Source organism: Cyanistes caeruleus, chromosome Z, assembly GCF_971803275.1.
Source record: "Cyanistes caeruleus chromosome Z, bCyaCae1.hap1.1, whole genome shotgun sequence".
NCBI classification, from domain to species: domain Eukaryota; kingdom Metazoa; phylum Chordata; class Aves; order Passeriformes; family Paridae; genus Cyanistes; species Cyanistes caeruleus.
Window position 1 is genome coordinate 19,470,882 of NC_141732.1, and position 14,611 is coordinate 19,485,492.

Consider the following 14,611-nt stretch of genomic DNA (forward strand, 5'->3'; position numbering starts at 1 on the left):
AGTTAGAAAACACTAGTTGCATGAAAATAGTTTCCAAAAACACTAGAAGAGACTATGAGTGCCTTCTAGAAAGGCTCAGAATGCTAAGGCTAATCAAATCAAATTTAAACACAGACACTTAGCTAATGGAACAAACAGCTTCAAAGGTTGCTAAATATTAAATGAAAACTCAAGGGACTTTTCTAGGCTGAAGGTTATGCTACACAGGATGAAAAATGCTTTCACAGAACAGCAAACTAACCTATCTTTTAAAAATGCCACCCAAGCAAAATCAGAAAACATTGAACAAGCTATGAAACTTCTGATATTTGATTCCACAAATAAGAAAGGAAACTTATCAGCTAAAGGTACAACCTTATGTGAGGATTTTGCCCTTGAAAATGAATTTTTAAATTTAAATTTTTATTTTGTTTCAGAATAATGATTCAAATAAACAGGTTTTGCTTATTCTTCAATGTAATCAAAGCAATATATTTACAAGGCAATTTAAAGCAAGACAAACCTGTGTATTGCTTTGGAGACTTCCCTCTGGATTGCCACATTTCTACCTTGTAATGCATAAACAGCAGATGCAATAAGACACCTCTCATAAATCCCCTCATCCCCTTTTTCATGCTTCAGTAATTCTTTAAGGGCTGCTGTTGCAAGTGTTGCATCCTGCTTTACCAATCCCAATGTGCACAAAGCCTTCAGACTTTCTGTACTAGGTTCCTTTAATGAGCTGTTGAATCAGAGAGAGGGAAAGAGACAACTCTTTCAGTGCACAAACTAAACTTATTGTTAACATGAGAGTTCTTGTTACTTTTGAGTCCTCTTGCTCCTATGCATCATGAAAAGTATAGACAATCAACACTCCCACTGTAGGATCCTGGATCAGGCTAGATCTATATCCTTGAAACCCAGGTAACTAGAGGCACCTGATCTTAGTGATCTTAAATGATTGCTCTTGCCTTCAAAAAAAGACAAGAATGTAATCTTCTGATTCTATGTTTTGTTCCCTAGCAAGCAAAAAACAAAAGCTGTTAATCAAACTTGAACAGACAGCAAAAGGACCCTTTGACAAGTAGGAAATGGTGTTCTATCATACTAGTTATCCACACATACTCACTGTTAAAAATATCTGTGTTAAGCTGGTTATGGGAAATGAAAAAGGTGGCTTCATTCAAGGTCCTACTCAGGCACTTTAAGTCATCTAGCACAAATTCCAGTCAAGAGAGACAGCTGGCTCTTGGACCAGAATGCATAATGTTTTTCCTATCAGTATAATCCATCATGTACATTTGCAGCACTGTGTTTCCAATTCAAATCCAGACATAGTCACTGCGATGTTTCTTTCCTAAGTCATTCACTAGCCTGTTTCTTAAACAGAAAAAAGGTCTTTAGAAACTTTTGTTGTTCCTGTTTATAACCAAAACAGAAGTCTGCAGTGATCTATAAGATGTAGGAAATACCAGTTTCCTAGCCAACTAATCATTAATTACCTGGGATTTAGGATGTGAAGGTCCACTACCTAATATTATTTTAGTAACTTCAGGAGTCTGCTGTTAAGATGGGCGCTGCACTGCCACTACTAGAGCTCTCTACTGGCAGAGGGTTGCCTCTGAGAGGTGAGATGGTAATCCTTAATCTCTAGTTACTAGGAGGCTAACAATGATGCACAGGCTATTAGCTTCCACAGATCAGGCATTCACCGCTTAATTGCACAACTGATAGAAATCTGTTTCTTTTCATGGGAAAGCTACAGGATTGTCCTGGACTACGTTGCTGGGAACACAATCACTTTGGAGATTTCTGACTATTTAAACTGAAATTATTTTCATTGGTTTTTCAGAGTTCTTACAGCTAAAGAGCAAAAGTATTGCCTAGTGCTTAGGACAGCTACAAAGTAATACTATCTTAAAAGATAAAGTTTTCAAAACTACCACTGGATGTTGGCCATCAAAACTGCTCAGCCCTTCCATTCAATACTGCTTTTAGAATGTGAAAGAGACAGATCATAAAACAAAAACAGACACATCACACAAATAAGTACACTGCATCCATTTCCATTTTTATGCTACAATACAAAAAGAAAATATCCACCTGAATTCCCACAAAAAGGAAATTTGAGGATTCAACAATACAGTATCACATTCTGATTATTCTCTCCACTCACCATTTAAACAGCAGTGTCTTTGCAGCATCCACTTTGTTCAGCTTATATTCTATTATTGCCAAAGCAGTCAGGACATGTGCTTTATCTTTTTCAGACTCAGCAACAGACAAGGCTTTTTCATAGGCTGGCAAAAATTCAAAACTCAGAATTGAGGCAGAAGGAAAAACACAACTTTTGTAAAGCCTTTAGGATAGCATGATTTTAGAACAGAGAGACAGTTCAGGTTCACTGTATTTTCCCATCTCAAATCATAAGCAGAAGACCAAAAAAATTTGACTAAGACTTTGGAAGTAACTATGTTTGGAAAAAACAGATTTAATGTTCAGAGCCTGGGAGTTGTTTAACATGTAGCAAGTAGAAACAGAAATGAAAAGCAGCATTGGAATATTCAGAAAAAGCCTGCAAGAACATGGTATAAATACTTCCCTGTGATAGTTCATTTATGAAATAGCAGTTCAGATGGGCATACTCCTTCCAAATAAAATATAAAATGATTTAAAATACTGAGCTGACTGTTCCTTTGTGAATGCTTACACTTCTACACTGATCATTGCATATACCTTATTATGACATTGCACATCTCAGAAGTGTGGAACATGACTTGTAGTACACTTATATTTACTGCTAAAGTGCTTTGAACAACATGTTAATCTCCTATGACAGAATCATAGAATTTTTAGGGTGAGAAAGTACCTCCAGAGATGAACCCCTCTGCCATGATAGAGCCTACAGAAGGTGACACAGGACCTTTGCAGGTGGGTTTTGAATGTCTCCAGAGGGGAGAAACTCCACAACCTCATTGTGTAGCCTATTCCAGAGTCATCCTCAATGAAAAAAGTTCTTCCTCATATTGAGGTGGAACTTCTTGTGTTTCAGATGATGTCCATTATGCCTTGCCCTGTTAATGGACACCACTGCAAACTGGCTAGCACCATCCTCTTGACACCTGTTTTTGAGACATTTATATTGATGATATCATCTCTCAGTCTTCTCTAGGCTGCAATGGATTTTTCCAGGAAAACAATTTTATTTGAGAACAAGGGAGACTCAGAGAAAAACAGCTTAATGGACAAGAATCAAACACTTGAAGGAATGTATTTTTCCTTATTACATTTGAATGATACTAGCACCCTACTAATAACCTAATGATTTTCACAGAATTATAGATTAGGCTGAGTTGGAAGAGACACACCAGCATCATTAAGTACAGCTGTGCAGGACACTCGAAGAATCACATCATGTGCCTGAGATCAAAAGCTTCTTGAACTGAAGACAACATTGGTGCTGTGATGAGTTCCCTGGGGAGCCTCTTGCAGTATTCAACCACCCTCTGGGTGAAAAATCTTTTCCTGATATTCAACCTAAACCTCCCCTGACTCAGGTTCAGGCCATTTCCTAGAGTCCTGTCAATGGTCATGAGAGTGAAGAGATCAGTACTTGCCCCTTCACTTCCTTGTGAGGATGAAGACCATAATGAGGTCTCCTCTCAGTCTCCTCTAGGCCAAACAAATCAGCAGCTCCTCATCAGGCTTCCCCTCCAGACCCTTCAGCACCTTCATAGATGCTCTCTAACAGCTTAATGTCTTTTTTTTTATTGTGGTGCCCAAAACTGCACGTAGTACTCAAAGTATTAAAATGGTTGTGGTGTTCATACTTATGTATTAGGACTGAAACAGCAAAATACTGAGCATCAGCTAGGTTGGTAAGATGTACAAATTTAAGTATAAACTCAAGATAAATGTTCCATAATGCTCTGAATTTTACCTTTGATACTTTCTTCTAAGAGTCCTTTCTTGAAGTAAGCTAATGCTAGCCCCACAATGCCATCAAACTCAGTTAGGGGTATTGACGTGTAAACTTCAATGGCCTTATCACACAACCCAAGAGCACTGTGGAAAAAAAACAAAAAAACAGTCACTAGTATGAAGGATGCAGAAACAGCTGCTAGGATTTAGACAAACTGCCCTTGAGGACTAGTGTCCTCTATGCCATAGCAGTTTTAAGAAGCTTCTTAGAAAAGAGGAATATTAGGACGAGAATGTGCAGTACTCCCCACCCTCTCCCTGTTACAGCAGTTACTCTTTCCATCTATCTGTTGCATGAAGAACAATTGATAGGAAAAAGTCCTCCACATCTGCATGACAGCTGATATAAGGCAAATAACTTAATGGTTAGTGCAGGGAGAGAAAATAGCAAAGGAGAAACATGAAAAAAGCAAATAAAGCTTTTTTTTGCAGAAAAGCAAATCATGCATACACAGAGGAAAATGCATACAGAGAGACAACAGCATTCTTGTTCTAAGACCACTATGGAAAGAATAATACAGGACTGTGTTTATTAGAACTACTCATCAGTTACTAGAGATTTGTCTTGTGTAAGTTCACACATGAAATAACACACATACAGCTTGGATGTGAAGCTTAAGGAATCTAAAGAGTTGCTTCTAAAGTCTTCCCTGAAGTTAATGAATTATCACTTTGTCACAGATTAGAAGTTTCAGTGTCATGTACAGAATATATGAGGTTTCCCTAGAGAGCTAACAAATGTTTAATTAGTAGACCTTGAGCTATCTCATATCAAAGAGCAATTTGAAAGAGTACATATTTGCGTCCTGCATTCCCTCAGAACCAGAAGGGCATCATGAAGGGAACTTAGAATTGCAAGTAGGACTACAGCAGAAGGGCTCATCAGCAGAAGACCACACACATGTACACAACACCTCACTCACATACTTCAGGTTGTGAAAGTCAATACAAATTCAAAGGGTAGGCAGAAAGAATTTTGAACAAACTTTGAAGCAGCAATTTTATTCAGACTAAGCCTAATACATAGCTTAAGGGTCAAGACTGAAAAACAAAAATCAAAAAAACCCCACAATTTATTGTGGAGATAATATAATAGCTACATTAGGTCATGTTAGTAACAAGCAAAGGATAAAAAGATATGTTAGTTTGTGAAGACATACAATATGCAATTGATTTTTTTTTATTACACTACCCATTTCTGGAGAAAATACAAAGTTTAGTCAAACCTGTCTATAGCTAGGAATAATGTTTAATAGATTATTTTTAGCAACCACCTTTCACCTTAAGCCTCACCATATTTTGTATCACTGCATTCCTTATCTCCAAAGCTGAAGCTAGGGGCTCAGAAAGTCAACAGAAACTTACCACAGTGACCTGCCATAGTTTTGCATTGCTGTGTTGTATTTCTCAGTATCCTCTGAATTTTTCAACAGTGAAGCTGCCCTAAAATTAACCATGATGAACGTTACTTATCATCTGACTACAAGATGTATATTTTGAGAACAGTCCTCAGACCAAAACAGACAACTATTTTATGCAAAAGCTTTTCTATGCTAATTAAACATAAACAGAGCCTATTTACTATTTTAATGATCAACAAACATGTTCACCAAAAGTATTTGCCAGTTTCATTTGCCACTAAAAATCCCAAAATAAACCCAAAGGCCAACCACCTCCATTAATTAGAGTGGGACAGAGAATAAAGCTAAAACCAAGCTTGCCTTCTTCAATTTCATTTAAATCCTGCCCAGTGAATTAGTTAATGTCCTGGTAAGACATGCAAGTCTTAGGACATCTTTACTTTTCCAGGTCTGTGTTCAGCCTTTCCAAATTTGGTATAGGAACATCTGTACACCCACCCCTACTTAGTTGAAATGTACTGTTGAAGCGAAAAAGTAAAGTTTATCTAAGGAAAAGAAAAACCCTTAAGTTTTTCAACTGGTGCATGGAAAAGATGTCAAGGACCTTTTCTAAGCTTTCCAAGGCTGTGCAGTTTACCTCTCATAGGCATAGGCTGCCTGCTGTTTTAGATGCATACACTCATTCAAAAACCCAAACATTGTGAAAGCAGAAGCATCATCTGGATTTCTTTCTAGAAAATCAGAATTGACAATGTAAGAAAACAAGATCAGTAAGCCGTGAAAAAGCATTACAAAAACATTGCTACATTGAAGCTACAGTACATGCACTGAACACTTTGCCAAATGCTTCTGTCAGTTGCTCACTAGAATAATTTTGATAGGCTTGCAGGCAAATACAGAAGAGATAGATGACCCTAAACATGACATAAGATTGGCTCAAAAGTGTTTAAAATACTATGATGTAACATTAATGCATAATGCACTCAATAAATATTTTCAGGAGGCAGATGATTTTTTTTTTTTGTAATGAAATGGGAAAGTATTCATCTTACATTGACTCCAGTAAAATAATAGCAGAATCTTATGTTTAATTTTTAATACTCTGAAACAATTCTGTACAATATGCTGTAGCATAGCTTTGCTATAGCAGGGAGGTAAGACCAGATGATCCATTATGGTCCCTTACAAGATAAGTAATTTTGTAATTTTTAATTAATTGCTAAGGCACAAATTTGTCAGCTGTCAACTCATCTCAGACTAGTGACTTTTCTTCCCAGACTAGCAAGCAAGGCTTTCCAGAGTGCCCTTAAGAACAAGGAACAAAGAAATACAGTCTGACATTCATCTCATTTACAGTGAGATGTATTTTCTCTCAAAAGTCAGCAACAGATTACTCAAATGATTTTTTTACAGGAATACTTGCAGACTAATGAAAACCTGCATTTTCCCTATCTGCCTTCTAGGTTAGACATATTCAATGGGTGACTAATTTGGCTTGGAACTGTGCACAAAACCAGAGTCCACCACCTCCTGAAGGTTAACAAAATCATATGCTTGATAATATGGAGTTACACAGCACACAGGAACAATCTTCTGCCAAGCATCACACCAGAGAGGCAGAGAATCTGGCATTTATCTTCACTTGTGCATACAGACACATGCGCAAAGGGAGTCTGAGAGCAAGCACCATACGAGAAACATGACAAGGCTCTGGTCCCTATTTCCCCTGGTCTTTGAAACAGCTGGAAGGAGTAGGCAGACAGAACCCACATCCATTTCATTGCTGTGTGGTAATAAAAATTGGTCAGTGGTCTGCTTACTCTGTTTCAGCTTTACAGCTAAAAAGCTTGTCCTCACCTTGGCCAGACCTCTCTTGTCCATAACTAGTACAGGTGTATCTGTTCATTCTGAAGGCATCTGTTAGGCATGACAGGTTAGAGGGGTATTTAAATTACCTACCTGTGTATTTGCTCAAGACCACTTGGGCAGCTGGTATAGCATTCATTTGAACAATGTTGTACAGATACAGTTCAGTGTTTCTGTTGGTTTCATCCTGCAGCGTTGAACACACCCAGTGGGCATAGCCTTTTGCTCCCTCAGTCTTCAGAAACAGACACCCCCCAAAATAGGAATCATTAAATCTGCTCAAGATACAGTAAGTAATTACAGATTATAACAATAATTCTATGTTTTAGGGCAGAGTTTTGGCTAAAAATCTGCTTCAGTGTTAAGCAGAAGAATATACCAAATTGAATTACTCCACACATATTTCTAACTTGCCCTCTGAGCAAAGCAAATTCTTACATTTTCATATAATGTGCTGTATCACTGTAGGGACAATAGGCAAAAAAAAAAAAAAAAAAAAGCTATGAAAGAGTAAGTCCTCCACTTTTTTAGAGCTCAGGGTCCTGGCAATATCCTTGCCCTCTCCAGAAATATTTCATGCCTTTGATCTGTGTCCAGTTCTGTGGAACACAGAGAATGTTTCTTCATGACTTACAGAGCCAATTTCTTGAACCCTTGGGACATATAAAGTCCCAAGGGTTTATATATACTATATAAAGCATTTTATAAAGTATAAATATATTTGATAAACTATAAAATTATTTATATAAATTATATAAAGTATATTTGATATACTGCCTGCTATACAATAGGAGCATAAGACAGCAACAACATGGAAGCCAGACAATCTAATCTGAAATAAGACTGTAGCAGTTTCGCTATTCAAGACATACCTATTTAAAAAAATTAATCACCCTAAGTAGAGAGACTGGATATACAAAATCTTCAGAATAGCACCACTCTTACACTTACATGCATACTGAGTTCAGTCGTGTGCCTGAAGAGATCCATGGTATCATAGCTGCCTACAGACTCTGCAATAAGAGCCTAGAGAGAAGCAAGAGTTGCTATGGTCGTGTACTTAAAAAATCGTGACATTGACAAAGACCTTAACACATATGTCAGGCATATCTTAAACATTCAACATGAAGACACTTTCTTCTCATAGTCTCCAAGCAAGACTGGTTTTAAAACCAAAATGAATGCATGAGGAACACAAGCACTCTCCACTGTATAAGTAATTTAAACTTCAGCTGCTACTCTATATTCTTCAGGATGAAGACTTGTGTGTATTAGAACAATTTATAACAACATCTTACAGGAGCTGAATTTCAGCATGTGGTGGTTCTAGCTCTTTCCTAGAATCCAGTTTTCAATTACATATCATTAGCAAAACAGCAGCATGGACTTATGAAATTCACCTATAATGATCACAGGAGTCACAAATATCTCAACTATTCACAGCCTAGATATCAGAAGGATATCATCAAATATCCACTCTTGGTGGCAAGGGAGGTAGGGACTTCCTAGAAAATGACATGTGCTTTGTCCCAGGTACATTAGAAGCTTACTTATTCTGACAGTGGCATTAGAAAGGGGGACTGAGATGAGAATTGGGTGGTGCCACATAATGAACCAGTGGTATAGCTGAAACAGAAGTAACTGTCACCTTATAAAGGCAGCGCTTTGTTGACATTTGTCTACAAAAAGCGTTAAAGCAGTGATTGTTTTGTTAATAGTTTGTTAGAGAACACACAATATCAGCCAGAAAAACATTATATGATTGTGTTTGATGAACACAGTAGCTTCCATTGTATTACCATTATGGAAACAAAGGAAGGAGAAGCTCCCTTTACTTAAAACAATTTTTAGGAGCATGACTAAGTGCCAGTTATTAGGCTGAATTTTAAGTTCTTCGACAATCAGTTTTTGTGTGCAGTTTTATGATTTTTCACCATACCTGTCCAATCCAACACAACAGGTAAGAAGGTTCCAGAGACTGGGCTATCTTGAAGGCTTCATGAGCTTGCTGTAGAACCAAAGATAACACTGCTGTTGAACTGCCTAGCCTGGTAACAGAGCACTTCTGAGTACACACAGGTATTAACATGTAGTAGTATTAGAAGAAATTTAATGGACCAAATTAGGTGACTACTAAAAATATCTTCTGTACCACACAGAACAATGTATTGCCCAGAGAAATAAACCAGTTTAGTCTTAAAGAAATTAGAAAACTTCACAATATCAACATTTCCTTCCCTTCTAGATATACTTCCTTCCCAGCTAGAGAATCCAGGAACTTAAATCAACCCTTGGAACAATTTAAAAATCTGACTCTTGGAGGATCCAGTTTTGAAAATTTGCTTTTATATAATACAAATGTATTTTCAAAAGGATAAAATTGATTATCACGCACAAGTCATCTCCCTATGGCCTACACATGCTTAAGAGTTCCTCCCTCAATTTGGCACAAGGTGAACCAAGTCTTTGCATTAGCTGTCTAAGCAGTAAGCAGACTGTACTATCTAGTTATTTTTCTTAAAAATAATCCCGACCATTGCATTTCCAATCAAACAAAATTTCTGTAATTCCAACAAGCAAATAGGACAGGATGTACTTTAACTGCATGAGAGGTCCAAGCTTCACTTAGTTTGTATTCTCATTTTTCTCCAGAGAAACTCTGAAGATTAGAGTGTTACAGTAAATCATACATCTTCTGATGAGCAGAAAGTAGCTATCTATGGGTACTCAAACACTGGGAGCTCCATCTGTGACCTACAACTAAAAGTTCTTAGCCAAATCTGGCATGCCCTGGTTTGACTAACTGCTTCTCTGTCCTTCCAGTAAATTTTCATTCCAGCTGTTGGAAAACAGCTTTGCTAATGCAGCAGAATTTCACAATTCACTTAACCTTATCCCCAACCCCCCAAACAAATTTTGTATTTATTTGCATTCCTCAAGTACCAATCTAATTTCTTTTGACGGACGTATATTTTTTGAATTTGAAAGGGACATTTGAAAGGGACACTCCCTTCCCCATATGCACCCTTAAAAAAAGCAGAAAGAAAATTATACTTGAGGATGGGAAATAGATTACCTCAATGTTTCCAGTTGTCAGATACAAAACCCCCAGGTTGGTCCAGGCAACAACATTCTAAACAGAACAAATAAAGTTAAAAACTATGTATTATTACACTCCTCAGGAATAGCAACACATCAGGGAAAATGTCTTAAATGCCCACTTGAAACAGATGGCAGCTGTCTACAGAACTTACAATTTGCTCAGCTTGAACAGATTTGATGAACGAATGTTGAGCAAGAGCATAATTCCCAATAGCTAGGAGGAGAAAGAAAAGAGAAGACCTAGATGTAACTGAATTTCAAAACACCATTAGTCAAGCTGCCTTCTAATTTAGGATGTTAGAGACCTAGGGCTGCCACTGAAGACTTACCACTACAAGAAGCAACTACACCAAGTGCATTCCAATAAAGATGATTTTTGCTGTCAAGTCTCACGGCTTTTTTGAGACACTGGAAGAAAATGAAATGTGGATTATAATGATTAGGAGAGCAAAAATTAAGACTTTATGCACTTACTTATTCAGAGATGTAGGTTTGATTGTGTACAGCGAGAGGATGCACAGAAGCATGAACATCAATTTAAAGAATCTACCAGGAAATACAGGAAATACCTGCATAGACTTCTCTAGCAGCTCACTTATCTCATTCATGTCAGCGCCCACTGCTGTGAGGTGCTCTGCTTGTCGATAATAATTTATTCCAAGATCACACCATATGCTAGGCAAAGGCATCAGTTTTAAAGCTCTGCCATAACACCTACAGAAACATGAATCACAGAATCATTATTCCAAGTCTCTACACGAAGAGTAGAAAGCTGAAAATACATTCAAAAGAGTGCTTAAAAACCTAAACCAAGTAAATATGCATAAATACAAACAAAAACAGACAAGAACTGAAAGCAAAAAAACAAACAACTAATACATTTTCATTCTTACTGTATCTGAATGAGTATCATCCTGGTCTAAAGGCAATCTGTAGTGCTCACCAGTTATGAAGCCACAGGTTTGGTTATGTGGGTGTGCATTAAATCCAAGCTCTGTCAGTTATATTATGCAAGCTTTTACTTAAAACAAACATTGGTCATTTTTACAGTTCATCAGGCTTCCCCTAGGAAGTATTTGATGTTACAGATCATGGCTGAGATTCAACAAGCACCTGCACTTCCTGTCTTACAGATCCAGCTGAAAAAAAAGCTCAAAGGGAGTCACAGGAAAGTGAATTTATGACATTTATTACAAGAAAGAGGCACAGACAGAAAGTTGAAAAGTATTATTTTGGACTTCAGTTGTCCTGGGAGAATTAGTTTGCAAATACTGCAACCACTGCATTAAACAGGTGTGGAGGAATAGCAGGGAGAATGTAGTCATGCGCCTGGAGATAGAAAGAAGAAGAGCAGGTGCTGACAGCACTGTGGCAATACAGGAAATATACCTGGAAATGAGTAGTGCAACCTGGAAGATGCACGAGAATCTATTTACTCAATATGCAGGTATTAACAAATCAGCATGTCTTTAATTTTCTACAAATTAAATAGTCTAGAATACTTGAGACTCTACAGAGTCTTAAACAGCAGAAAAGCTCTTCACAATAAAAGAGTATTACCTTCCTCCCAGTATGAGAAGCTCATTTTTCTTCAGCATCTGTTTGGTTGCATTTTTACTCAGAAGGAATCCTAGTACTTCAACATTCACTTTGGTTGGTGAAATAACATGGACACTAGTACAGGTATCTCCTAACAGTTTCCAGAGGCAAGACACATCAGGACAGTGCTGTACTGCCCTACAATTATAAAGAAAACACTCAGACACTTCAACATCCTTTTCTGAAAGAAAGTGCCACTTTCAGGAGTGGCACAACCTCAAATGCAATTAATCAATGAGGTGTTTGATTTAACCCAGTTTCTTCTTATTCAAGCTATAGGTCTAAAAGATCAAAATTTAAAAAGAAAGAACTATACAAACCAACAAAACAAAAACACCCCACAATGTCAGCTGACTACATGCATTCTTGCTTTGTCTTATTACAAGACATTACTCATCAGCAGAAACCAAATGGACTTTCTCCTCTAACAGCAATTTTTCCAAGATTTAATTTAAGAAATCTTGTATGAAATGCAAGAGAAAAAGACTGAGAGAAAGAATTATTTTCCTCTTATCCATTATTTGATAGGAAATACACTTCTCCCAGATCCATACATCAGGAGGGCTACACAAGAGAATTCTATGTCATTTCACACTTTTAAAAAACTAATTACTCTGTATCTTTGAAAAGAAAAAACCTGAAACTCTGTAATTGCCAGTCATTTAAGGAGCTTATGTTTAGAATCTGTTATTTGAACCACTTTTAATAAACACATTCTTACTTCTAGATTAGAAGCCCTAGTCCATTTGATTCTGTTTAATTGAAAATTTTCAAACATTTAACCCTTATTTTTCTGCCTGTCGACCCGCTATCCCAGTGGAAATTAAATAAGTGAATATTTAGTACCAACCTTGTAAAATATGCAAGGGCCTGCTCTATGTAATCCACAGCCTTCCTATCAAAATAGTTATCAAGGGCTGTTTTTGCCAGCATGAAATAACACTCACCAAGTCCTGAAAGTAAGAGAAAATATCCTCTGTGAAAAGAAATGCTTTTATGATATGCTTAAAAGTAATAGGGAAGCTGGGAAAGAAGCCCAGAAGCCTGGTCAGCATTCTGCCTTATGCAAAACTTTATACCCTGCACACATAACAAAATCAGAAGACCAACAATGCTCACAACAGGGACTTTGCTTTTAATCTATCTTGTTAAGTGTGAACTGTAGAATCATTTGGCTATTAAAATAAACCTAATTAATTATAAAAAACCAGCATTTAAGCTTTGGGTTTGTCTTCAAATATTAAGTAAAAGAAATCTGAGAAGCCTGCATTGTTACATCTTCGACAAATACACTAACTTTCAGTTTACAAGTGTCAAAAATCAATCCTGAGAAACAAAAAAAAAAAAGAATGTCAGGGTAGACAGAAGGGAAAGTCTTCAATGAAGAAAACCTGAAGCCAATATTATTTAATTCTATTTATATAAGAATTTACCTCACATGGTGTATTGGGTCTGGCTGAGATGGAGTTAACTTGCCCCATAGCAACCCTCATAGTGCTGTGATATGTAGTGGCAGTGGGAAAGGTGCTGCTGATAAGGCACTAGTGTTTTGGCTGCTGATGAACAATGCCTGGAATAGCATCAAGGCAGTCTTTCCAAAATTCCCTGCTTCAGTAGTAGGCTGGGGGTGAGCGAAATCCTGGAGCCAGGACAGCTGACCTAAACTGACTAGAGGGATATTCCATACCACATCACATCTGTTCAGCCATAAAAGCTGAAAGAAATATGGGAGAGAGTTGGCGGGGGGGGGCACTTGTTATCACATTTGTTTTCTGGGGCAATGACTAGGCAGACTAAAATCCTACTTCAAGAGAAGTGGCTGGATGTCATCTGCTGATAGCAAATAGAGAACAAATTTTGTTTTCCCTTGCTTCTGCATGTGGCTTTTGCATTTCCTTTATTAAACTGCATTTATCTTCACCCATGAGTTTCTTCAGTCTTATTTTGTCTTCTGTTCACATCCTGCTGAGAAGGGGAGTGACAGAGGATCTTGGTGGGCATCTGATGTCCAGACAAGCTCAACCCACTATACCTGGAAATAATTCTCACTATTAAAAAGGAACTGCATCATATGTGATAATTTCTAACGCTTTGTAAATAGTAACTGCTTGGTTTATAAATTTGCTGGAACCAGCAGTGATTCTGTCTGGCAGTAAGTCACTGGATATGAGTACAATTCATTCTCAGTATTATTTTGACAGTTCTGAAGCTACCCTCCTCATGCTACTGTAATCCTGCACCTATATCAAAATAGTGTTTTGCAGGAGTCTTTATCTTACCCTCCCCAAAGTCCCAAAATCATGAGCTTATTAGATGTCAAGATGCTCTGTAATTGAAAAACGAAATTGATTTTATTCCCAAAAATTACACAAAAGATATGCTAGAAGAGAAGCAGAATAAATATTTAGTAGCACAAAATCAAAACACATAGAAAAGATGCAGTAAAGTAACACCCGTACAGTTATTCTCTTAACTACTGGAGACTATGCTTCCTACAACTCAAGTCAGAAACTGTTTAAATTGATCAGAACAGTAGAAAATGAACACCAATGGGACAGTCAAAGAACTTCTGAGAGTTTTAAGAAGGTCAACAAAAGTTAGAATATTGGACCACACATCATAAGAAGTCTCTAAGAAACTGAAGGCTATTTGGAGGCTCAAAAGGATTTAGAGCTAACAAACCAGAGATTATGATGTGAGAAATTATGAAAGAAGACTTGGGA

The 14,611-nt window shown here is 37.3% G+C and overlaps 1 protein-coding gene across 3 annotated transcripts in view; it reads right to left on the reverse strand.

Moving 5' to 3' along the window:
• The window catches only part of SKIC3 (SKI3 subunit of superkiller complex), a 45,987-nt gene that overhangs the window by 13,286 nt on the left and 18,090 nt on the right, over positions 1 to 14,611 (reverse strand). For all 3 annotated transcript variants that reach the window (XM_023944679.2, XM_023944680.2, XM_023944682.2), the window contains 14 exons: positions 12,739 to 12,841; positions 11,850 to 12,026; positions 10,859 to 11,003; positions 10,619 to 10,697; positions 10,442 to 10,503; positions 10,264 to 10,320; positions 9,127 to 9,195; positions 8,139 to 8,213; positions 7,281 to 7,422; positions 5,959 to 6,052; positions 5,326 to 5,403; positions 3,920 to 4,044; positions 2,156 to 2,279; positions 503 to 721 (listed from right to left, as the gene is read on the reverse strand). In XM_023944679.2, the coding sequence (XP_023800447.2) occupies positions 503 to 721; positions 2,156 to 2,279; positions 3,920 to 4,044; positions 5,326 to 5,403; positions 5,959 to 6,052; positions 7,281 to 7,422; positions 8,139 to 8,213; positions 9,127 to 9,195; positions 10,264 to 10,320; positions 10,442 to 10,503; positions 10,619 to 10,697; positions 10,859 to 11,003; positions 11,850 to 12,026; positions 12,739 to 12,841 (1,549 nt within the window). The remainder of the gene's footprint in view (positions 1 to 502; positions 722 to 2,155; positions 2,280 to 3,919; positions 4,045 to 5,325; positions 5,404 to 5,958; positions 6,053 to 7,280; positions 7,423 to 8,138; positions 8,214 to 9,126; positions 9,196 to 10,263; positions 10,321 to 10,441; positions 10,504 to 10,618; positions 10,698 to 10,858; positions 11,004 to 11,849; positions 12,027 to 12,738; positions 12,842 to 14,611) is intronic.